Here is a 25,135-nt window from a genome sequence, read left to right on the forward strand (position 1 = left end):
TCCAAGAAAAATCCAACTGCTTAATTTTTTTCAATCTATAAAAAAGGACACATCTAAAACCTTCCAGTAAAGCTTTATTTATTGCAACTGCTCAGAATTATATTTAAGCTGTTTCAAAAGAGCCTTAATTTGCTAGCAGTTGGTTATGCTCCTTCTGCATAAGAATTAACTTGTACACTTCAGAGAGTGCCAGTAGCTGCATGAGGCTGATCCTCATAAAATTTTAATACCGAAAAAAGACTTAACCAGTGACTCCTAGTTACCAGGGTTATGGAATGACTTTGAATGATATTAATCAACTCCAGCTTTTCACTGCAGTTTTATAATATTTTTTAAAGGATCTGCAATATGAGAAATATTATCTTAACCCAGGGGTAGGCAACCTATGGCACGTGTGCTGAAGGCAGCACACGAGCTGATTTTCAGTGGCACTCACCGAGGGCGGCTCCAGGCACCAGCACGCCAAGCACGTGCCTGGGGCGGCAAGCCATGGGGGGCGCTCTGCCATTTGCCACGAGGGCGGCAGGCAGGTTGCCTTTGCTGGCATGCCTGTGGAGGGTCCGCTGGTTCTGTGGCTTCGGCGGACCTCGCGCAGGTGTGCCGCTGAATCCGCGGGACCGGGGACCTCTCTGCAGGCAAGCCGCCAGAGGCAGCTTGGCCTGCCGTGCTTGGGGTGGCAAAATAACTAGAGCCGCCCCTGGCACTCACACTGCCTGGGTCCTGGCCACCGGTCCAGGGGCCTCTGCATTTTAGTTTAATGTTAAATGAAGCTTCTAAGCATTTTGAAACTTTACATACAACAATAGTTGTATATTATATAGACATCTAGAAAAAGACCTTCTAAAAAGGTTTAAATGTATTACTGGCACACGAAACCTTAAATTAGAGTGAATAAATGAAGACTCAGCACACCACTTCTGAAAGGTTGCTGACTCCTGTCTTAATCCATTTTGAGACAAATGCTAAAATTTCAGGATAAAAAAGTTGTGGAATATTTTTCAACTTGTATTTGTTTTAAGAAAAATATTCATATTTCTTCCAAGATATAAAGTTCCTGTGGAAATCTTTCTACACATGTGATCCATGAAATATGAAAAATGTGTTCTTCATACAACTCCAAAATCAATTCAAGTTTATAATCAATAAGTAAAAAATAACTAACCTGCTTTTACAATATGTTATACAAAGAAAAGCGTTATATCTGTGCTGAGCACTATGAGCCAAATTGTGCCTGGCTCCTGTGGAAGTGTGCAGAGTGAGAAGAGAATAAGGGATCTCCTTGACCTTGCACAACAAGAAGAAATCCAGGTATAGTTGCAGTCCTTGCATTTAAGGGAACAATGGGATTGCTCCCTCCTCTGGGGATGCCCCCTCCATAACAGCCTGTAAAACAAAATTGGCAGAGAGCTACACCTCACAAAGAGGTGGTGTGCTCCTTCCCATGCTTCAGAGAACCTGGGTAGAAATGTAGGCCTGTGCATAAATAGCACAATTGAGCCTTGTAACAACTAGAGTAGAATCTCAGAGTTACAAACACCCAAATTACAAAATGACCCATCAACCACACACCTCATCTGGAACCGGAAGTATGCAATCAGGCAGCAGCAGACAGTACAGTACTGCATTAAATGTAAACTACTAAACAAATATAGGGAACGTTTTAAAAAAATTGACAAGGTAAGGAAACCTTCTATGGCTTTTTTTCATTAAATAAAGATGGGTTAAAAGCAGCATTTTCTCTACTAGTGAAGTTTCAAAGCTGTATTAGTCAATGTTCAGCCGTAAGCTTTTGAAAGAACCACTATAACGTTTTGTTGACAGTTATGAACATTTTAAAGTTTGTGAACAACCTCCATTCCTAAAGGTGTTCGTAACTCTGAGGTTCTACTGTATGTTAACTAACAAAGATCTGATCTAAGCCCCACTTGAAGTCAGTGAGAGTCCTTCCATTGATCAGAATGGACTTTGGATCAGGCCCTAAAGGTCCAGTTCTACCACTCTTACACATGTTGAGCAGAACCTTCATTGTTTGGGTTCTTTGGTTTTAAATAATTTTGTAGAGATTGAGGTTTACAAATTGAATGACAATAGTAAACTATGCTAATAAGAATTTAAAATGCAGTAAATGTTTATCATTGGTATTTTTTTATTACTGGTATATCAACGATTGTTCCTCCTCCTTCCATAGGTAGTCTGAGCACTGAAACAACAAAAGTACAATTAAACAAGTCAATCAGACTTAAATGTTGGTGAATTAAAACTTCTATTGGGACATATATAATATCGCCCACACAGTGAAGCTACTAATTTGTGTCCTGCTCCCTATAATGAATGGAGTTTTGGGTGTGCCGGAAGTTAAAGATCAGTCGTTAATTTGAGAAACATGTAACAGAGAAAAGGATACAAAATCTATAGATCCTGTCTGTAGGTTTCCCAGAAAGGTTACTCTTAAAGTATGAAGTCCGAATTGCATTTTGAAATTTTTTTAAACATAATCCCAAACTATGGCATTAGATAAGCATAGAGTAAAACAATAACTCTATATTAAAATAAAATCATTGTTACAACTATCATTTCTCAGTTAATTTAATTTTTCTTGGTACAAACTGGAAAGTCCAAGACAAATTTTCATGTCATTACTGCCATTTAAAATCATTCATTAGGTTTTATTGATGGTTTTTAATTTGGGATTATTTACATAAATTTACATGAGTGTAAAATGAAAGTCCATTTCCCACAATTAAATTAAATGTTCTTATTTATGAATTTAACAACTTTAAGAATCATAAGTCCTGTTTTCTTCTGTAAATATCTGTTAGGTAATCCTTCATTTGTGGTTCCACATGTCATTGAGACATCGAATACATAGGCTTTAACCATTTTCACTTGAATGAGAAATATTAGAGATAATGAACTTTAAAAGAAACTGTTTGGACCACCTATAATCCTATAATTATTATGTCTTGTATTTTCCTTTCGAATGACCATCTCATCTGTTCCCTCTCCACTGCTGTTGATGACCAAAACATTTGGTTCTGTTATATTTTCTGTTTCCGGTATAATTTTATTCTAACCATGAAGTTTAATAGTAGAACTTTGTTATATAAGAGAACTTAGAATCATGTCTTCAAACGATATACATAATTTTTCCTGCAAAATTCTATGAGTGATCCTTTTATATTCTACCTGCTATCAATTTATGTTGCAATTAGAATAGATTAAATCTTTCACCTTCTTTGGAGACAGGGCCAATGCAAATTTTAGCCAATTTGAAATTAAAGGAGGCATGTCAAGGTTGGATTTGGGCTCACTATTTTAAAGAAAGTGTTCAGTTTTGAACTGTTAGTATTAAACATAAATATTCAGTATATAGTTAAGCACATGCAAAATAATGTCTTTAGAAGGTCGCTCTATAAGGCTTGCAGAAGGAAAAAATTCACATTTTATTAAACAAATTATTGCTGGATAACCTTGGAAGAAAATTTGTAAATATAATATGAAAAGTGTCTTGATTTTTAATTGCAAGGGCAACAAGGAATTAAAGACTCTCTGTTATGCTATCTCTTGTATAGAGAAGTGCTCACAGGAGCTAGAAAGGCTGTGTCTAGTAGCATTTGAGGATTAAGTAATGATTGTCAGATAAAGGCCATTGAGGAAGGAGTGGCATCCAGCCATGTGAATGTGATCTCTTCCTAGATATCAGATGGGGATGTGAGCTTGTGCTATACTATAGTTCCAATTCTATTAAAAACAGAATGAAAAGGGAGAATCTTTAGAGTTTGTGTTTCTTTGTACATGCATTTTATTACTTCTTTTAAATATCTGTAGACACTTTAAGTGTACTACCATGTTTCAAGGTCTTCTTAGTATTTTAGATTTTTAAGTGTAGACAATGTGTGAGGCTTGAGGTCTAAATCCTTGGAAATCAGGTTATCTTTGAAATCCCTTTATAATTATAAGGTTTGCAAAAATTGCAGGTTTCTCACCAACCTTAGTCTTAGATAAAGGTAAAGAAATAGCTGAGTACAGCAATTGTTTTATATGCAGCATTTACCACATTTTCCTCTCTTTGGATTATTCAAAATGTAACACACATCCTTTAAATTATATGCACACCATTTTAAAGCCATAAACTGAAAGGTTCACATGAAGGAAAATAATTTAGTTTAGAAACATTCCGATTCGTTGTAGCCACTCCCAATTAGAACTGTATGCTGTTAGTTGTGGGGTAAGCCAGTAGTTTTGTTCAAAAACATAGTGAAAGTTATATAAAGAGACATGATATCAATTATGATGTTTAATAATACAGCTCAGGTCCCAATCCTGCCAAGATTTATGCATATGCTTAACTTTAAACACACAAGTAGTCCCATTGAAATCCATGGGACTATTTACATGTATGAAGTTAAAGCACATGCCTAAGTCTTTGCAGGTCAAGGCCTGAGTAAGGAGGTTAACATCCTATTTAATTAAATCTGATGAGCATCTTTGTATAAAATGTGTGTGTCTCAGCAAAACAGTTGTGTAAAGTGGCTTTCCACTGGTAGTTTTAAGGCAAGATGATTTAAAATTTTTGCAGCCAGGGGGCTGTATTTTGTAAATTTTATTTCCTGGAAATAGAAAATGATGTTACAAGGTTTGATTATATTGAGATGTGATGTCAATTCCCCTGATGAAGGACACTAGATAGAAGAAAGAAGGAAATTCCTGCTGGCATTTGTGAAGAAAGGGGAGGTTACCCACTTTGGCTAAGTCTTCTTTTCTGCATATGTATATGAATGCATAATCGTTCTCCACCTGATTGTAATGGAAGCATTTGCACAAGACTTCTAAGGCCTATGATAAATCATAGTCTAAAACCTAGAATAAATTAAACTGTACCCTTTCTGAAAATGGAAAGAGAAAAAAATTCCTTTCATACATCAACATTTTTCCAGAAATGAATGTATCAGCTAAATTAATTCTTCAGATATTAAAAGGCAACAGTTTCATTAATTTATTTTCAATCTCAGCATCAAATATTGCTGATTTTACTTGTATGAAATACACCCATTCCGCCCACACACTAAATAGTGCAGGATCAGGACCCAAATAGGATCTGCAGAAGTGAAGAGAGCTGCTAGAGAGCTGCTAGAGAGTTGGGGTGAAATCCTGGCCGCACTGAAATATAAATGTAAATAATATAAATGTAAATTATAAATGTAAAAATTATAATATGTAAATTATAAATATAAAAATATAGTAAATGTAAAAATATAGTAACGTCGGATGTAGTAATGTAGGATCAAAAACAGTACAAACTCCATGAAGTCTAGGGTCTATGTGAACACATTCTCCTACAGATTCTGGAAACTGAAGGGGTTTTGTTTTGTTCATGATTTGTTCTGATTAATTGTATAACCCCATCTTTCTCTTATACGCACACAAATGAGAAGTCTATTTATTACAAACAGAGAGGCCCTGGATGAATTGTTGTGCAATCAGCATATTTATGAGATCTCATGAGTTGCAGGCTGATCTCATATATTTAAAAATGATCACTGAACAATAACTGTGGCCAGGATGAGAACAATACGTACTGTTCATTAGGAAACAACTTCTATAGTAACTTCAAAGTAGACATGTACAGTAGATATTGCCACAATATAAAACAGTATTACTTATTGGTATTATTGGTATATGCTAAGTGCTTGCTTTTTATGTTTTTTTCATGGCATTTTAAAATTCTAATAAAGACAAAGGAATAAAGCAACTCTATTTCTTCTTTTCCAGTGTTCTGTTTCCTGTGGAAATGGTATAAAGTATCGTGATGTGCATTGTGTGAACAACCTCCAAAGTAAATTAGAGGAAGAAAACTGTAGACATTTAAAGAAGCCTCGAACCCACAAAGTTTGTAGAGCTGTCAGATGTCCTGCATGGAAGGCCAACAGGTGGAAGGATGTATGTAAAATTTACTGTAATTTTATACCATTCTTCCTTCTAAGCAAAGCATAAAAGGCCATATTAATGCCATACTGCTTCAGTTAAAGTGCTAGATGTGCTGCAGACATAAGAACGGCCATACTTTGTCAGACCAAAGGTCCATCTAGCCCAGTATCCTATCTTCTGACAGGGGCAAATTCTAGGTGCTTGAGTGGGAATGAACGGAACAGGTAATCATCAAGTGATCCATCCCGTCACCCACTCCCAGCTGCTGGCAAACAGTGGCTAGGAACACCATCCCTGCCCATCTTGGCTAATAGCCATTGATGGGCTTATCCTCCATGAACTTATCTAGTTCTTTTTTGAACCCTGTTACAGTCTTGCCCTTCACAACATCCTCTGGCAAAGAGTTCCACAGGTTGACTGTATGTTGTATGAAGAAATACTTCCTTTTGTTTGTTTTTAACCTGCTATTACTTTTATTTGGTGAACTCTAGTTCTTGTGTTATGAGAGAATAAACAACACTTCCTTATTTACTTTCTCCACACCAGTCATGATTTCATAGACCTCTATCGTATCCCCCTTCATCATCTCATTTTCAAGCTGAAAAGTCCCAGTCTTATTAATCTCTCCTCATATGGAAGCTGTTTCATACCACACTAATTATATCTACAGTTTAAACTGAAGTGGCTCACTTAGGTCTTGCTTTTATCTTTAAACTAAATCACAGAAATGACTGACAAATTTGCAAGTAAAAATGAAAATCTATTTGATAATACACATCTTTTGCTGATTAATAGTTTGGGGTGTTCCTCTCACAGGGCAGCCTGTTCTTGAAGGGAAGCTAGCCTAATATGTATATTCAAGGTGAAATTGCTAAGATAAACATTTACATTCTGTGATATTTTTTTTAAACAGAACTCCAAATCTTTTGAGGTTTTCTTATCAGTGTGTAATAATGTATTGTGTCATAATTCCTCACATTGCAGTACTTTGCTTTTAACTTGCTCTTTGAGGGTAACCTTTTCAAAAGTGTCTTAGGCACCAGGGAGCCTGAATCCCATTGTGTCCTACATCACATGCATGCTTTTGAAAATGTTGTCCATCATCTATAAACAATAGAACATACACTAACATTTGCAGGCTACGGTATTATCATAATATATATAATAATGTATTCATCAGTAATATTGCAGGTTGCTGACATTCTTCTGTGTATATATGGGATGGATCAGTTTACCTGATTAACTGAATAGTGTTTCACACACATTCTTTAGTCCCCTGGAGTTGAAGGGGAGGAATTCAGACAAATGGCCTGGCCAAAAGCTGGGTTTCTTCCCATCCCCTATTTATCTGTTTAGGGATCTCTGACTTTGAAGAATTTGATGGGGGGAGGTAGAAGCTCCATTCTTTTCCTGAACTACCCCTCTCCCCTACAAAAACCCCCAGGATGCTTCGTTGTGGTTTAAGAGTCTCTCTTGCTTTGGGAGCCTGATTATTATGGAGGTTCTTTACCCTGGTTGTATTGTGCTACTCAGGCAGTGCAAAGAGAGGGAGATTCTAGTGCGGAGCGTGGAGAAGTGTGGAAGTACACAAAGGGCTGTTCCTGCAGATGATGTACTCTGGCAGTCAGTAGCTGGCAAATGGTCCTTTGGTTACCATAGCCACCTGGCACAGGTTAGTGAACTAGGCTGCTCTGACCTATGCCTAATGGTAGATGGAGAATCAGGAAGTTATAATCAGCGCCGTGACAGTCTCACCTCTTTGCCACACCGAGAGGAAGTGAACACAGCAGAAGAACTGACCCAGTCTATAAATGCCTATGTCTGTGGTACAAATAGAGAATGAATGGTACTTAACAATCCTGCTCTTTAAGTTCTTTTTTCCTTAATTACCGTAACATTCTATTTCTCCAACTCTTCCCAAGAGCAGAGGTGAAACCATCTGTCAACACTTTTTCTTACGATTTTCCTTTCTAAGGAGAACAGTGGCTATTGCAATGTGGTGTCAGCTTCGCTAAAGTCAGAAGAAAACAGTATTCCCCAGTGAGTGAGGGAAAAAACTTGAGTTTAATTTGTTTTGGCTTCCCAACATCAGCCCCTCGATGTAAAGGCTATTTAACCTAAAGAGAAAATGGCAGTTGCCTCTACTCCCAAATTTGTTCTAGAAAGAACATGGCTCTGAGAATTGGTCAGTCAGTCCCTGACAATTGTTACCAGTAAGCCTAGGACAACCTTGCTGGAGGTAGTTTACAGAATCATCAGTGTGGTAATTAGTAACTCAAAGAAATGGAGGCAGTAAGGATTTGGCAGCTGTATAAAAGACATATAGTACAGCACTGGAAGCAGATATTGTGTGGAAGTTTGTGAATGTGCTCCAGTGTCAGACACACTGAAACATTTGTTGTATTAGCAATAATAGATGTTTTGTTTTGCACCTTAAAATTGTTTTGTCTGAGTCATCTTTGGCAAGTCTACCCCTAGTCATGTGTCTGGGTGACAGTATGTTGAGACAGAATAAATTATAACATTTCTACAGTATAATCATGCATCATAAATAATTGCATTTCAGTACATTTTTCCTATTAAAATATAATTGAAAGTATTAGCCTTATAATTTGATAATTTGCAACCAAAGATGTGTCCTAGAGAATTATAGCAAATTCTTCATTTCAGCATCTTGACTTTTTATTGTTGTTTTGAAATTAACAGTTTATATAACAATCTGTCTGACACAGGCATGTACTTGTGATGAAGAATATAACATGAATACAGAAATGTGTATACAGAGTCTATTGTCTCTTTTACACTCTCATGTAGGCACCTGGAAAGTTAATGATTATGTTACAAATGTGTCTGGAGAATAGAACCTCCACTCTTGCGCCTAGTATCTTCAAATAAAATTAATTTTAAAAGTTGTGGTATACATCTTTCCTATTCAAATTGTATCAGATAATTTATTCTGTCTCTTTAAAAGGTGCACACTTTAGGAACTTTGCCAATTATGTGATTGGGGTGGACTGGGTATCCTAAAAGGAAACACAGATGTAGAAAAAGGGGAAGAACTCTTTCTTATCATTTGGTGGTTGCTGAAGTCTTAAAAATATTGGATGAAAATGGTAAGATGAAGCTGCACAAAGAACATTTGTTTGTGTGTGAGAGAGCTATTTAGATTAGCATGTGAATAGCTAAGGTGGATCCCTTTCTTGCCATATGCCAAGAATATATAGGATCAACAATAATAGAAAATTTATATGTAGAAACTTTTCAGTTGCTTTTCTGCTTCTTCTTGTAACAATGAGAATTTCAATGCCTGTGTCTGATGGTGAGATGGAACAGCAATATCCAATCCACTACTCTTCGCATTTGCCCTGTTATGACCGACCCCTAAGGTGGCACTGCCTGACTAAGCAGTGCAATCTTCATTGGTTCAGCAGCAACAGGAGACTATCCCTATACTGTCAACTCCTGAAACATATTTTGCAGCATGCCATCTGCTTAGTCTCTCAGTAGCGGTTTTGCTGGCAGTCCAAGAACCTTCTCACTTGGTACCAATGATTGCTAGTCAAAATTTACCATCAACGGTGGTTCAGTATCTGATACTTTAGGCATCACATTCAGTATCATTGAGAGGCAAATTGATATCATCAATGTCTTCTTCTCTTCTTGTCCCCAGCAGTCACACTGGTATGCTTTGTGTATGTCCCATCACCAGTACCAGGCTAGAAAGAGGAACAGACGTTATAGGAGACCAGCCTCACTTACTTCTTCAGTGGCTACCAGCTCATCCAGACTGCCTGGGAACTCCAGACAGCCGTTCTGATGTGTTTGTGAGGAGAGCTCATGATGAAGTTCTCCTTTAAGGAGCTGATTCCTCTGGTTGGGAGCCATAGAGGAAGCTGTCCACTTCTTTAAACCATGATTTGAGGACTTCAATAGCTCAGACATAGGTTAGGGGTTTGTTACAGGAGTGAGTGGGTGAGATTCTGGGGCCTGCATTGTGCAGGTTGGACTAGACGATCATAATGGTCCCTTCTGACCTTAAAGTCTATGTATTTTCTTTAGTGCTCGGTGACCTGTGGAGTGGGGATTCAACAACGGGATGTTTACTGTCAGCTGAAAGGCAGGGGTCGAGTGAATGAAGCAATGTGTAATCATGATGCCCAGCCCCCTAGTCAGAAGCCCTGTTGGCTGCCTGCCTGTGTGCTGTACCAATGGCTGACAGATGAATGGCAAGATGTAAGTATGGCCTTTTAACTAGTGTGAAATAACTGGCCTGCAAATGTGAACAGGCCTGCAAAATTCAAAAGCTGTGGCATGAAATTTCAAAGGCACTTTTTCTTTCTAATAAAGAACTTGTTTGTCTAGAGTTGTAGGCATAAACAGTGCAGAAAGTATCAGCAGGTCCCCAATGGGGGAGTTTAAAACTAATTTAAATGTAATAGTTCTCTCTCTCTTCAATCTGATGTAAACCATATGTAGTGTAGAATATGTTTAATAGTGGAGGCCTCAAAAATAAGAAACTATAAAAGAATCACCTTTCAAGAATAGAAAAAATCTACAGGGAATGTCATGAAAGATGAAGTATTCAGTAGACACTCCAAGGATAAAATCCTTTTGGGAACATTTCTTTCCACAATGAGAAGTTCTACAATGTGAAGATTTGCCTTTAAAAATAAGAAATAAAATAAAACATGGCATACCCATTTAGGAAGATCCAAAGGCATAGAATTGTAGATGGTTTTGATATTATTGTAACTGTAAAAAATAAATAAGTAAAAATGTGAAACAACTATTGCGGATAATTAAAAAAAGAAGCATAGTCAGGAAGATGCACAGGTAGCCTAGCTGTTATGTAATGTTAATTTATAACCTGATCCTCAGGGATGCTGTCTCTTAGAATCAGGCTACTAGAGGAACAAAGTCCCAAATCTGGGTATGAGATTTTAAAACTTAAATGGTGCAATATTTATACTGTAAAAGTATAGTCCTCTTGACTTGCTATTACTGTACATGCCATAAACCACAGATAATCCACAGATCACTTGCTGGTGGCTTGGAAAGAGCGGGGTATTGGTCACATGATTCTGGCATATTTTCCTGCTAAATCAATTACAAGAAAGTTGAAGATATATAAATACGTTCCTACTGTCACTTTCTCATGTAAGCAACTGTGGCATTTGCCAGAGGGATATTATGTGATCAAGAATGGGATTGCCCACATGACTGAGATTGGGAGGGGAGGTGTCCTAGAAACAATCTCTATTAAGCTGTGCTCCACATTGTAACAGAGTTTGAGAAACCCCGGTTTATAATATGAGAGTAATTGTAATCATTGAAGTACTATGATGTTAGCATAACAGAGGGGAGGAACCAAAACTTTACATGCACAGAACATTCTTGTGGTACTAGCTGTCAGTGCTCGCATCACAAAATGTTTTGCCATAATGCACATGGGCACCTCGCCTGATGACTGCTAATACTGAACACCTAGCTTCATGGGGAGTTGTGCACATGCACCTTCCTGGTCCATCCAGGTGAAGGCTGTTTTTCTTTAGGGGAATTATCTATTTTGTTTTCCTTTTCAAAAAATCCTCTGAAAACATTTATCTGAACTGAGAATGAAACATCTGTTTCTAATTACTTTTTTTTTAAAAATTCATCATCTAGCTTCATTTGCTCCCATGTCTTCCTTCGCCATTTTCTAGTCTTTATGCTTCAGCTTCCCTGTATGTGCTCTTCAATGTCCCTCTTCTATCCTTGGGTTCTCCTGCCCCTCATCGGCTGCCTCTTCCTTCATCATTCCCCGGATCCAACCAGCACAGTGCTGCCACCTCTCCTTCTCAGCCCTCACAAAGACAACGAAGTGGCACTAACATGTCAAGAGGTCCTGAGGTACCCACTATTGGAGTATTGGGAGTGCTGTGATACTGGCACACAAGGGATGACTATTAGCCAAGACCAAACATAAACATGATGTGCTAACCAGTGGTGCAGAGATTCTCTAGACTGTCAGAAATGGTTTAGGATAATGAGTTTATAACAGGAAATACAAATTTTCAAGAATAAGTATGGATTTTTCCTTCTCTCCAATGCTTGTATTTTTTTATTTAGAAATGCAGAGCTCTCAACTGGAAACATAAATGCATTTTGCTTTGCTCTCTCTTCTTGTTAACTCATTCATGTTTGTTACCTTTGTGTGAAATTCCTTTGTTCACATTGTTCCTGCCCCTTCTTTCACAATTATATCCAGTATTAATGGTTACTAATGTAGAGTTTGGATTCATTTTATCAAAACTTCTTTATAACTTAACATTTGCAAGATGTTCAATTTCTAAAGACCAAGTTACCCAGCCTACATTAACTGAATGCTTATTGTTTCTTATTCTTTCACACAGAGGAGTCATTTTGACCCAGCCCCTTGTCCTGCCCTGACATTTTCTTCATTTTAACCTCTGGCTCACCTCACATGTTACACAGTCATATATGAAACAATCAGGATGTATAATTACAAGTGCTGGTATCTGTGCTTTGAGAACAAAGTGAAAGGTTTGGACACACTAGGTATTTTGTACTGAACTAGATAACAGGTTTCATTAGACCTTTGTTTCAAGATTTTACTTGTGCACCAGATAGATTTGTTCTATAAATAACCATTTTAAATGGAAAAGCTGTAATTTGTTTATGTCATACCTAGTGCTCAGCATCATGTAGGAAAAAGGAAACACGCCGGAAGGTCAAGTGTGTGGATGAAAACAAGATCCAAGTAAATGAAAGTTCCTGTGATCCTGCCACAAAGCCTCCGTCGATCAAAAAATGCAGGATTGCTCCCTGTAAATATGTTGTGGTTACAGGAGACTCTGTCACAGGTAACTTATCATGTTGCCTAACCAAATTTTCCTTTTGATGTTGTTTGTTCATATAAATTGTCCATTCTATGTAAAAAAAAAAATTAGACTTTTTCCGCATGGGACATTCACACCAGCCATGATTCTTGTTGTGGTTCTAATACCACAATCCTATATGGTTGTGTTCCACAATCTGTTGCAGCTCTGGGTGGGAGGATACTGTTGGGTAGGGTTTCTGACCTGTCGGTGGGGGCAACAGGAACAATACTTAAGCTCTTCTCCCTCACCCACTGCATTTGTGCTGCCGCCTGAGCCTGGGGGCGGTGCTGAGTACTCTTGAGTGCTGGAAGGCACTGGCTGTAGAACTGTCAGCTTCTCACATCTTTAAGTGACTCTTCTCTGGAGCAGCGTCCAGGGGGTAAAGGAATAGCAGGAACTGTAATGGGGTGATGAAATGGCATACGCAAGAAGATAAGGGAGCTTCTCTTTTCTATCAGTTTTCTCCCCTTGTTTTGCAGCAGCCACCATGTTTTAGAGATTTTGCCATGATCTACTAGCCACACCTAACCCACCTGAAGATTCTCAGTTAGCGAAACAGCTGTCCTCTTGGTCCTAACCACCAAATTCCTTTTCTGTGTACTGAAGAACCTCTCCAGAGGCCTCATCCAAAGCCCCACTGAAGTCAGTGGGAGTCTTTCCATTGAGTTCAGTAGGCTTTACATTAGGCTCCTGGACCATTGGGCCTTTCTACCTGCACTGTGTGGAGGGGTAATTGCAGAGCCAGGTTCTTGCCCTTGGGACAGGGGAGGGCAAGCGCTCCCACCTCCAAAGGCTCCATAAGTCCTGAGGCATAGAGCGCCATTCTGTGCTCTGCCAGATCATTACTCAGATCTGGGGCCAGCATCTAATGGAAATAATGGCTACCTTCACCCCATACTCTCAATGAAGATGAGGATCAGAACTCAATAACTCTACTATTCTGATGCTGCAACTATTATTGAAAATAATGAGTTTTGTTATTATCCAGTGTTCAGCCAGCTGTGGGCTTGATTACTGGCAAAGGATCACATACTGTATTGGAATCCATACTATTCGGAATAATCGTGCCTATGGTCTTCGTTCAGTAGCATATCGAGATTGCCCAATAGTGCCTTCCCCACACATTTATAAATGTAATATCAGGGGATGTTTACAAGCAGCTACTTGGAAGGTGGGGAAATGGAGCAAAGTGAGTATAAATGTGCAAGCTAAAACTTTACAGTTGCCTCAAACACAAAAAAGTTTACCAAAATTTATTTGCTGACAGTGTTAATGATTTATTTTCTTCTGAACTTCTTGTTATATGTGTAGTGCTCAGTAGCTTGTGGAGTGGGAATAAAGGAAAGAAGAGTAGAATGCATGACTGAAAATGGTTTCTCCAGTAGCTTGTGCCTGTCACGTTTAAAACCGGCAGCCAGAAAGATCTGTCATGCAAAAGAATGTAAGTAATTTACAGTGATGATTATGTACTGTACTAAATGCTTTCTTGGGATATTTATGTAAAAACTGTAAAATAAATATCTTTGTAATGCAAATATTTACAAGTAGCTGTTCAGATTCAATTCTTAGTTCATGAAATATTGATATGGTTCAATCATTCATTTTTAAGGTGAAGCTTTCACTAGCTGCAAAGAAATCCAGGTTAAAAAAGGAATTAGAAAGGATGGTGAATATTTACTTAACGTTAAAGGAAGATTGATAAAGGTACTATCAAAATTTCTATCACAAGGGGTGGGTTGTGAAATAAAACTTGTATTATGTAATAAAGGTTATATTTTTGGTTGTAGATTATTGTTCGGGGATGCAGTTTGAGAATCCCAGAGAATATTTAACATGGTTAAAGGTGAAGCAGACAACTTTTCTGAAGTATATGGATACAGGTATAAAGGGCTTGTTTTTAAAGTCAGTGCGATTCTTACATTATGAAATGTATTCGGTACTTTGAAACTATAAAGCCGAGTTTTCCTTTATGGGAGCATGTGCATAGAAATATTTTTGGACCCAATTTTCAAAGATGTAGGCATACAATGTACATCACTAATGTAATATATTTCCATACTGAATGTGTGTGTACCTGCAGTAACTGACCTTACAGATGACCTTTTATTATTTTTCAGTGAAAATAGCACCTGGTTATACCAGTGCTTGCAGTTGGCCCACATGTAATAAATGTTCTACTATTCAATATTTGTTGTAAGGTATTCTGTGCCTAGTCTAAAATGATTTGATTATGATTCACCTATGATACTACTTTAGAAACATCAAAATAGAAACCAAAATGTGCTATTGCAGGTTACAAAATCCATACGAATGTCCTTTCAATGGAAGCAGAAGGCAAGACTGTGCATGCAGAAATGACTACCTTGCTGCAGGACACACTACTTTTAGCAAAATAAGAATTGATATAATCTCTATGCAAATTAAAAGTAAGTGTTTATATATTAGTATAGACCTCTATGTAATATGATCCTTCTGTTGGAATTTTAAAGCGACTACTATAAATGCAAATTGAGGACCTCGTTGCGCCATTTCTGTGCAAACAAAACTCTTAACTACGATGGCACTTCCATGAATGAAACGCAGAACTTTACAGGTTCAAACCTTAAACTTTCATGGATGTCTCCTAACTTTAATACACATGCATAATCTGCATGTGTCTGTGTTTCTCAAGAGAAGAACTAAGCCTTTTCCTATAGCAGATTACATGGATTTTGTTTTCCAAAACTAGAAATGTGTTCAAGGGACCTGTCTAAGTTCAAGGTGTGTTCAAGGGCCCAAGCTTTATGTTTATGTAAGTTGATGATGATCATGAACAATAGGGATGAGAAGGGAAGTAGGACGATGACTGACTGAAAATCAGCACTTTCTAGTAAAACCATTAACTCAAACCCTAAATTTGGAGGTATGGGGGAGAGGGAATGTGGCGTATTGTTATTTTTATTAATATGAATGTGTTAGGTTATATGCTTTCATATGAGGTCAACACTTAAAAGAATGTCCAAATTACTTGAACTTTAGAATGTAAAACATCTAAGAAACTCTGTACAGAAAAACACCCCAATTGTATTTATCCTCCCATTACAGAACACTTTTTAAAAAATTTTCAGCACAATTCATAAATTTTAAGATCAGATGGGCCCATTAGATCATTTAGTCTGTTCTCCTGTATATCACAGGCCGATTTCACCCAGTTACCCTCATATTGAGCCTAATAACTTGTTGGATTAAAGCATATCTTGCAAAAGGGCATGCAGCCTTGATCTGAAGACATCAAGAGATGGAGAACCTACCACTTCCCTTGTTAGTTTGTTCCAATGGTCAATCACCCACACTATTAAAAACATGCACCTTATCTCCAATTTGAATTTGTCTGGTTTTAACTTCCAGCCATTGGTTCTTGTTATGCCCTAATCTACTAGTTAAAGAGCCCTTCTCGACAGGAGGAAATGTATACACTGTAATCAACGACAAAAATAAAACCAAATTTAATATATGACACAAATGGACAACAAAATTAGATGTTAAAGCAAGTTGTAAGAGTTCTTATTGTGTTAACATGCAGTTCTGTGAATTAATAAACTCAAGGTGTTTATGCAATCTCTTAATTATTTATGTAGTTTTTTCTTTATTTAGTGGTGAGTGGATAAGGGTCTACTGTGCCTCTAATTGCGTTGCATTTTGTAATCTAGCTGGAATATTTTCACTAATCAGAGATGTTCTCTCTCAATTTCCAGGCCTTAGGCACTTATTTCTAGAAATTATTTGGGGGAAATTCTGTGACCTGGGTTATACATGAGGTTAGACTAGATGATCACAATGATCCCTTCTGGCCTTGGAATCTATGAATCTGAGAGACAACATTGTCACTGTTACATGGATTTAATGAAACATGCCATTTAAAATGTACATGGAAGCAGTTTACAGAAGTAATACTTTTGCTACTTTCTGTATAAGTTTATAAAGCAAAAATTCCAGTGCTAAATAATTGTCATAACTGTTTATTAGCTACAGACCTTCTCTTTGCTCAGACTGTATTTGGGAGAGCTGTTCCTTTTGCTACAGCTGGAGATTGCTATAGTGCTGCCAGATGCCCACAGGTATTTATAATTTTTTCATGAAATTAACATATAAGAAAAAGATCATTTTACTAGAGGTCTTAGTAGGAAGATGCAATAGGCTCAATATTCTGTATAAAAATACAGTACATTAATAAATAATTGCTTCTTGCTCCCTTCTTTTCTATTCCATCATCCCTTACATTTGCTCCCTGAAATTGTTTTCCCCACAGCTGTCTCCTTTGCTGTCCCTCATGTTCCTGCTCCCTGTATAAGTATCCAATCTGCTATTGATCTCTTGTGTTCCTGCCTCTTACAGAAGTTGTTCTGGTGTTCTTCTGATGTGAAATACCCCTTAAATTTTTTGCATGTCTTTCCAATGTCCTTCTAATCCCTCTTTCCAGCTGTCCTTGCTAAGGCACCATCAAATTTCTCATTTCCTCTCCATCCCTTTCCTTCTCCCCTTATTTTGATCCCTTTTGGGACAGCAGTATCAGCTAACTCCCCTTCTCTCTGTATTTTCTCTTGGTTTCTCTGCTCCTAAGATGTATATGGCATGAGACATTCATTCACATAAAGTGTGGAGGAGCTGAAAGGCAGTACTTAAAGATAAGTCAGCCATTGACCACTCAGCAGCAAAAGAACACTTCCCACCATATGTTGTGAGTTGCCTTAATGGGACATCACGAAAGAGGTCGGAATACCTGTGTGGAGAAAGAGCAGAGGTCTAATAAATGCAGATACAATAAGGCATCCCAAGCAGCCAAATGTCATCCACTGGCCTACGACCAGCAGCAGAATACAGTAACCAGAAAATTAAACCACAAATAAACAAAAATCCTCACAAGTGCTTCAGAGCACTGGCTACTGAAAAAAATATTGTAGGGCCAAATCCACTACTGACCTAAGTGGGCACAGTTCTATTGAACTGCCTCTATTTACACCAGTGGTGAACATGACCTTTAATGACTAATGATAATGGATTCAGCTAATTGGGGACATATCTCTGCACTGAAGTGTTCACGCCTACAGGAGATGCCTTGAAGGAGTGCTGCTGGTCTCTGTCCAGATCAGTTGAACTGCTTCCTTCACACTCAAAGTTTTTCAAATCTGTTCCCAAGCCTGAATATTATACATGACAGGCAACTGCTGTACCATCAGTAGAATTGCACACATGCACCTTTCATTTATTTCTGCAACATGAGAGCACTATGGATGAAGTTACTTCGTGAAATACTATGGGTCTATGATTATGGAATAAGCTGCACTCAATTTACATTAATATTCTCCAGATGCAGTATTCCATAAAATTAATACATTCCACTTCTTTGGTACTCAAAGGACCGCCTCACCTGTGTAACATATCAACATGTGCCAGTACACCTAGGGGTATGAGTCCTAAAAAATAAAAAGAGCAACTAGATATGAAAATATCTATATACAGAGACCAAACTATACGAGACTGAATTTTCATGACGTTTCCAGCATCTATATGAATCACAAGTGTGACACTTAAATGGTGCATATGCATCACTAGTACCCTGAAATAAAAATAAACTCTTCATACAGTACCTACAGTCCTTTGTATGTAGTTTATTTTTGATAACGCTTGGGTACTATCATAATACAGGTATCTCATTAAACATTTACACCTTTAAACTAGGCTTGGAAAGATTAGATTTCAGTAAGTCGGTAAATGTTGATTTCACTGTATACCACAAACTGAGAAAAAAGTATTACCATTGATGATCATTGAAATTTACAGATAGGCAAAATAAGAAAATTGCTGTTTGAAAACTTTATTAGAGTCAAAATCCAGTGATTAGATTGTTTAAAATGTGCTAGTGAATCAATAGGAAAACCGGGTATGATTTGTTGATTTAAGGTTATTCACTTTGTATATTTTTACATATGATGTTGACAATGTGTTTTAATATTTATAAAGTTTTAACTTTTTGAATCTCAACATCTGTCTTTAAATAATTGTCTGACCCCCCCTCAGAATTTCACAATTGTGAAAATTTAAATAGATAAAAATTGAAAAAAATGCTTAAAGATAAACTTTGATATTATCTGTCAAAATTATAGAAAAAATTAAAATTGAAATTCTGCCAAGCCTAGATTAAACCACCCAACACTAAGTAGAACATATATTTACCATATTGGATTTTGGCAAAAGAATAAAGCAGTAAAATGGGAGAGAGTTTTTCATGTAGTACTGTATTACTGGAACTGACTGAGATTTCGATTGCATAGTACTAATCTCATAGCCTTCATCGCTTTACAAAATTTAAAACAAGCACATTCAATACAGGATTGATTCAGTTTTCATTAAAGTTAATTGCAAAATTCTCATTCGCTACTAGGGGGAGCAAGTTTTGGCACTGTCTGTATGTACACACACACGGAGTATTTGCTGACATGTTTGTTTAAAATATCAACCACAATATTGCATTAATGTAGTTTATTCAATTTCTGCAACTTGTCTTCTATGTCACCATTTATTTTCTAAAGTGGAAAAAATTAGTGGAAAAAGGTTAGTATAGTTTCTAGTTCTGAACATGTTGTCTGTTCTAAAGTGTGTTTCAAGTCCATCTTTGATTTTTATTTTTAAATACAGGTTTGCATATAAAAGGGCTTTGGATTCTATGCAATTCTCTGAAATTGTGTTTATTATACAACTTTGTATTTAGCAGTGAATTTAAATTAAATATTTATTTGTATCTGTATTGATTGCTTTTGTTAAGAGGTATATTAAGTATTATGTAAGCATGGAAGAGTGAGCTATCACTTTCAGAATAGGGTGAGGCACTTGATTGGATACTGCACTTGAAAAAGGCTGAGAGCTGTGAGTAGAAGAGAAGGATGTGTCTGTAGTTGCCAGAGTGTGGCAATCCCTGCCTATGTAGCTCCAAAAAGTTCAGAACACAGTTTAAAATATTTATCTTTTGAGAAATTGTTGTTTCAGATGTTGTAGCTGTCTTGATCCCAGGATATCAGAGCGACAAGGTGGGTGAGGGAATATCTTTTACTGGACCAACATCTGTTGGTGAAAGACAAGCTTTTGAGCTCCACAAAGTTCTTCTTCAAAGCTTCAGAAGCTTGTTTCTTTCACCCACAGAGTTTAGTCCAAAAGAAGATATTACCTCACCCTCTTTGTCTATCTTTAAGAAAGCAGGCCTCATTCTGGCAGGTCTCACATTTTTTAATACACAGATTAAAATAAAGACATCAGATTTCAGTTAGGAATAATAAGCAATCCACTTCAGATAAAATGTGACTCAAACCCAAAACATGAATCAATCCAAAAAGTTTGAGGTTTTCAGAAATTCAGATAATTTTAAAAGTATTTTTGAAATTTGTTGCTGATCTCTCAAAATGTCTGGCTTTTGACCAGAATTGTTATTTGATTATTATGATAACTAATGTTATATTATATGGTATTGTAATTATGCCAACGATCTAATAATTGGTATTATTTAGCATTATTTCCCATTGCCAGCAAACCAGAAATTACTGCAAGGATCACACAAAAAAACTGTTTGTACCAGAATTCCAGCAATGTCTCTTGATGAAAATGCTTGTTTATGTTTCAAATAAATATCAGAACTTTTGGATGTTTCTCTAATCTAAACTGAACTCCTGATCGTTATGTTTTTGTCCATAATTAATCCCTTTGCAAAAACTATCTGGGAACATCACAAAATGTCTGAGTATTTGATGTAACCTAATTTTTTATTATAAAAGGCAAGAAAAATATTAAAATAATAATTTACTCTCAAGGTATAAGAGATGGTGAGCAAGCTAAATACAGTAAAAGGCTTATGTGTGTCAACACAGAGGTTTCTAGGCTTTTTGACTTTAGAAATACAAAGTTTAGTATGGAACATAAGGTTACAATGCAATACTCTAAGTAGTATTTGCTAATGTTAAGTGTCTTAAAGTTTGTACGTAAGCTCTGTGCTTTGATTTCTTTTTTCCTTGATAGGGGCAGTTCAGCATTAATTTGACAGGCACTGGACTGAGGCTATCCAGTACAGCTAGATGGATTGCTCAGGGCAATTATGCAACTGTTGATATACACAAATCCCAAGTAAGTAGTTTTGCATATTCTTTGTCCATTCTCAACTTGACTGAGACACTTTCATCTGTACGTCGGAGCTGTAGGAAGTGGTGGTAGTGATTCAGTAGGAGCCACTCTTTGATCTCAGTCATTTCTGAATCAAAATGTTGTTCAAGGCCACTGATTTGTTTGAGATGAGATATAACACTGAGGCCTGACAACTTGTGGTCACTGAACTCTTATGAAAGATGACATGAGATCTTAAGAGTGTTTTAATCCTGTTCTCCTAACATTCCAACCTAGGTAAGTACCTTCGTCCTATCTAGCTTTCCATAAAATTTTAAGAAGACATAGTGGCATTATCCAGGTGATAAATCTTTTTTACGATATCTACTGTGCGGAATTCTCATGGATCTTTTATCTCCTACAGAATTCATGCAGGAAATCGAAAGAGCATTAGGGTATAAATAGTATAAAACACACATTGGTTAATTAACCACTAGTCCATACATGTTTTTCGTAAATTCATTAAATTTCAGATCGTTATATGGGTATACATTGTTATTGATATTGCAGTACATTCTAACATTGCACAGTTAGCCTTGCAATCTCTGAAGGTACACAGTGCATATGGGTCAAGAATTTATGAACTTGTCTATTCTTTAGGACAGTGCGCCCCCCGAGGGCTGTAAATTATAGAACGCTCTAAAGGATTGCACTCTAACTGCCCTGCATAGACCCTGCTGACACAGTCTAATAGGCATAGCCACTGAATCTGAGGATGCTCCAGCCCTGGAGCATCCACGGAAAAAAGTTAGCAGGTGCTTACCACCCACTGGCAGTCAGCTCCTCCTCCACCCTCAGTGCCTCCTGCCTGCCAGTGGCCCTGCAGATCAACTCCTTCCCCTCCTTCCCTGCACCTGCTGCCCATCACGATCTGCTGTTCTGCAGCATGCAGGAGGTGCTGGGGGAAAGGGGAGGAGTGGGGATGGGGTATGCTCAGGGACGGGGGTGGGAAGAGGTGGGGTGGGGGTGGAGCATGGGTGGGGTTGGGGCCTGGGGTGGAAGTAGGAAGAGGCAGGGCAGGATGGGGGGCTTGAGGCCTGGAGCTGAGCACCCTTGGAATAAGTAGGAAGCTGGCACCTGTGCTAATAGGTACTTATTGCCCATTGATGTAGTCCTGTCTGAAACAGTGCTAAATTAACGTATGCTAGGAACCTTTAGGAGGGCATTAGCAAGGTCTACATATATCAGTTTGAGTTCAACTTTTCCGAGTGTCTACAATTTAGAGCCCTCTGGTATATACTGCTGCCCTGTCTGGACAAACCCAGTGAGTTCATTATGGGTTCAAGTTAATTTGATTTTGTCTTCCAGATACAGTAGTCTTCAGTGGGATGTGTCAAAGGTTCTAATGAGTCAACATTTTATTAAACTGTTGTGTGTAACTGTGGCATTAGTAGTTTCTCTTGACTGAGTTCTTGCTATTTTTGCCTCTCTAATTTCCAGGATGGTACTAAAATATATGGAAGATGTGGAGGATTCTGTGGGAAATGTATTCCTAATACAAGTATTGGTCTCCAACTTCAAATACAGTAAAAACCCTGAAGTGGTAAGAACATCAAAGGCAGGAAAATCTGTCTTTAAGGTGCAAATTCTAGGTGCTATTATTTTTTTCAGTCTTTCATCTCTGAAGTGTTAGTTTACTACTAAGAATTCCTTCCTATTTTCTTCAGTGTTCAAGGATGCATATCATTGTTTAATCGTTTTTAGTGATGGGCTAACAGGTACATAAACCACAATCATAAACCCTCAGGTTTTAATAAAGAGATATTCATTCAATGTACAGTATATACAAGCAAATAAAATAAACTGCACTGATGTTACTGCTGGTAACACCTTAAACTGGACCATAATTGTAATACTGTACCTGCAACTAATCAGTGCACCTCATTGTACAATGTACAGTAAAATGCATATACTGTGCTGATTTTCTTGATTAACTATATTAAAGTGTAGAAAAGAAGGAAACCAATTCATAATTTCAACTACTTTCAGCTTTATGAAACCTGTTGGGAATTGTGTTTTGTCAACAATTTAGATCAGAAGAGTGCATCATCAATATACTTTTTCCTGATACAGTTTCTATAGGTTTTTTTTTTCCATTTCTGTGTCATTAAAAACATTCATTCTCTCTCATTTTTGTGGTGCTCAAACAGTAATATTAATTTTGGAAAGTGTGGTTCAAACTCTGTAGTCTCCATGAAAAATGTTAAACATCAAAACGCTGTTTTGTTGTGGGTACAAGAAAATAAAGAAACACATCATAGTTTGAAAATCTAGTTTTAAAACCCTACCTCTCACACAGCTACGTATACTGTAAAAGCAGTATATTGTGTATGTTGTACAATTTAGTATGCGGTTGTATAACTATACATATTTACTTAACCTCTGCCCACATACTCCAGACATTTTATTTGTTGGAAGTGGCTAACACCATATTAACAAAAGCCCTATCTTGTCTCACTTCCACACCCAGAATTGCCATTGACCTTAGTGAAAGTTCTGAGTTCAACAAGGGAAGGTAAGGTTAGGCCAACGTGTGCCTAGTGCACGTTTTTGAGAAGTGCAGTTTAATTTTTCAGAAGGCAATAAATGCAATTATAATGCACATTGTTAAAAGTGCTTCATCCTAGCAAAATGAAATGTATAGGAGGAAATGTTTAAATTTCAGACATGATGTAGCTGTTTGATTTGTTGTTTAGAATTAGTCCAAGTCCAGAAGTGCAGAAATAAGTACAGAATAAAGATAACCTGTTTCAGGTAAATTCTCAGGTATTCAAAATAAGATTTTCTACGTGCATAATAAGACACATTATGTACTAGATAATTATAGGCATTTTTAATTCTCAATCAAATGTCAGCTAACTATTTTAACTATACGCCAGTGAGAACTGGTAGGTCATATGGCAGCTATAGCTTAGTTTTACCCACAAAGTGTAAGCCAAGTTAGGAATACATTTTAATGAAAGGCTATATTGTACCACATACGTTTAAGTAGTTGCTTTTTAGATAACACATGTAGATGACTATTTTGCGATCTCTGTATCAGAAAAGTATTTTTGCACTATGTGCCTTATACTGGTTCTAAACGTGTATAAGAAATATATAACACTATTTTCCTAGAAATGTTTACATTTATAATTAAAATGTAATTTATAAAATATTTATATAATAAATATAATTGTGTGATTGACACTTGAGTACTTTTTATTTATCCCCACAATGAAGTATAGCATAGTATTCCAAAAATAATGAAGCTGTTATATACCTTCAGAATAGTTCAAATTCCTAGCATCGTTTGAGCAAAATACAACATATAGTTTAATTCTTGAAATAATTGCCACACAATCAGTTGTATTCACTGTACAGGCAAACAGAAATCAGTGTGTAGTGAGATTCATTTTTAAAATATTTGATTAAAAACTCCTTTGTATCTAGAACTGTATTCATGTCTCATGGATTTAACACCTAATCCTGCAAATCTTGTGCACTTAAAATTCACAGGTGAGTTTAAGGAATGCAAAGAACATATCAGAGCTACAGGAAACTTTAATGTTGGGAAGAGTTTACAGTACTTTGTTCTGTAGAAGAAAGAACTAATATTGTGGTGTTAGGTTTATGCTAAGTAAGGACCCAATCCTGCAACAGGATATTATGCTGTTTTATTAAGGAATCCTCCATGTAGCGGTCTTTGGTTGATTAAGATTAAGCACAGGAGTCTAGACAGTTTTACAGAGGAAGTGGCAGTTCAGATTATGGGCCACTACATTCAATAAAGAAACACTGAAAAGATGCAGGTATCATCAGCTACTATGTAACTAACTTTTTAAAGCATTTTAGTGAATGCCTTTTTTAAAAGATTTGGAATAATAACTGTTGATTGAAATGGCCAATTATAATAATTCAAAAACTATAAAGGATACAGCTTCCATTTACTATTCTCCATTACAAAAATCACAAAATGAACTATGCTTGTTCTCATTCCAAAACATTGCTTTATGATCAAGAAAATCCAGCTCCTCCCAGTTCATTGTCATGCAGTGAAAGTTTGGGCTAGATTCACAAAGGTAGGTGTTGTGTTGCTGAGTGTCACAGTGCCTAGCTTTTAGGCATGAAGAAAACCACTGGGATTCACAAAGCCTGAGGAT

General features: G+C 37.1%; 1 protein-coding gene across 1 annotated transcript in view; it reads left to right on the forward strand.

The window, feature by feature from the left end:
• ADAMTS20 (ADAM metallopeptidase with thrombospondin type 1 motif 20) overlaps positions 1 to 24,105 on the forward strand; it is a 196,959-nt gene extending 172,854 nt beyond the window's left edge. Inside the window, 13 exon segments of the mRNA XM_030548927.1 lie at positions 5,773 to 5,940; positions 9,988 to 10,161; positions 12,620 to 12,784; positions 13,549 to 13,554; positions 13,798 to 13,998; positions 14,121 to 14,250; positions 14,419 to 14,513; positions 14,578 to 14,641; positions 14,644 to 14,689; positions 15,102 to 15,235; positions 16,815 to 16,906; positions 20,853 to 20,957; positions 22,434 to 24,105. Coding sequence (XP_030404787.1) covers positions 5,773 to 5,940; positions 9,988 to 10,161; positions 12,620 to 12,784; positions 13,549 to 13,554; positions 13,798 to 13,998; positions 14,121 to 14,250; positions 14,419 to 14,513; positions 14,578 to 14,641; positions 14,644 to 14,689; positions 15,102 to 15,235; positions 16,815 to 16,906; positions 20,853 to 20,957; positions 22,434 to 22,523 — 1,470 coding nt within the window. The 3' untranslated portion in view covers positions 22,524 to 24,105.
• Positions 24,106 to 25,135: the final 1,030 nt, after the last annotated feature.

This window comes from Gopherus evgoodei, chromosome 1, assembly GCF_007399415.2.
Source record: "Gopherus evgoodei ecotype Sinaloan lineage chromosome 1, rGopEvg1_v1.p, whole genome shotgun sequence".
NCBI lineage: Eukaryota > Metazoa > Chordata > Testudines > Testudinidae > Gopherus > Gopherus evgoodei.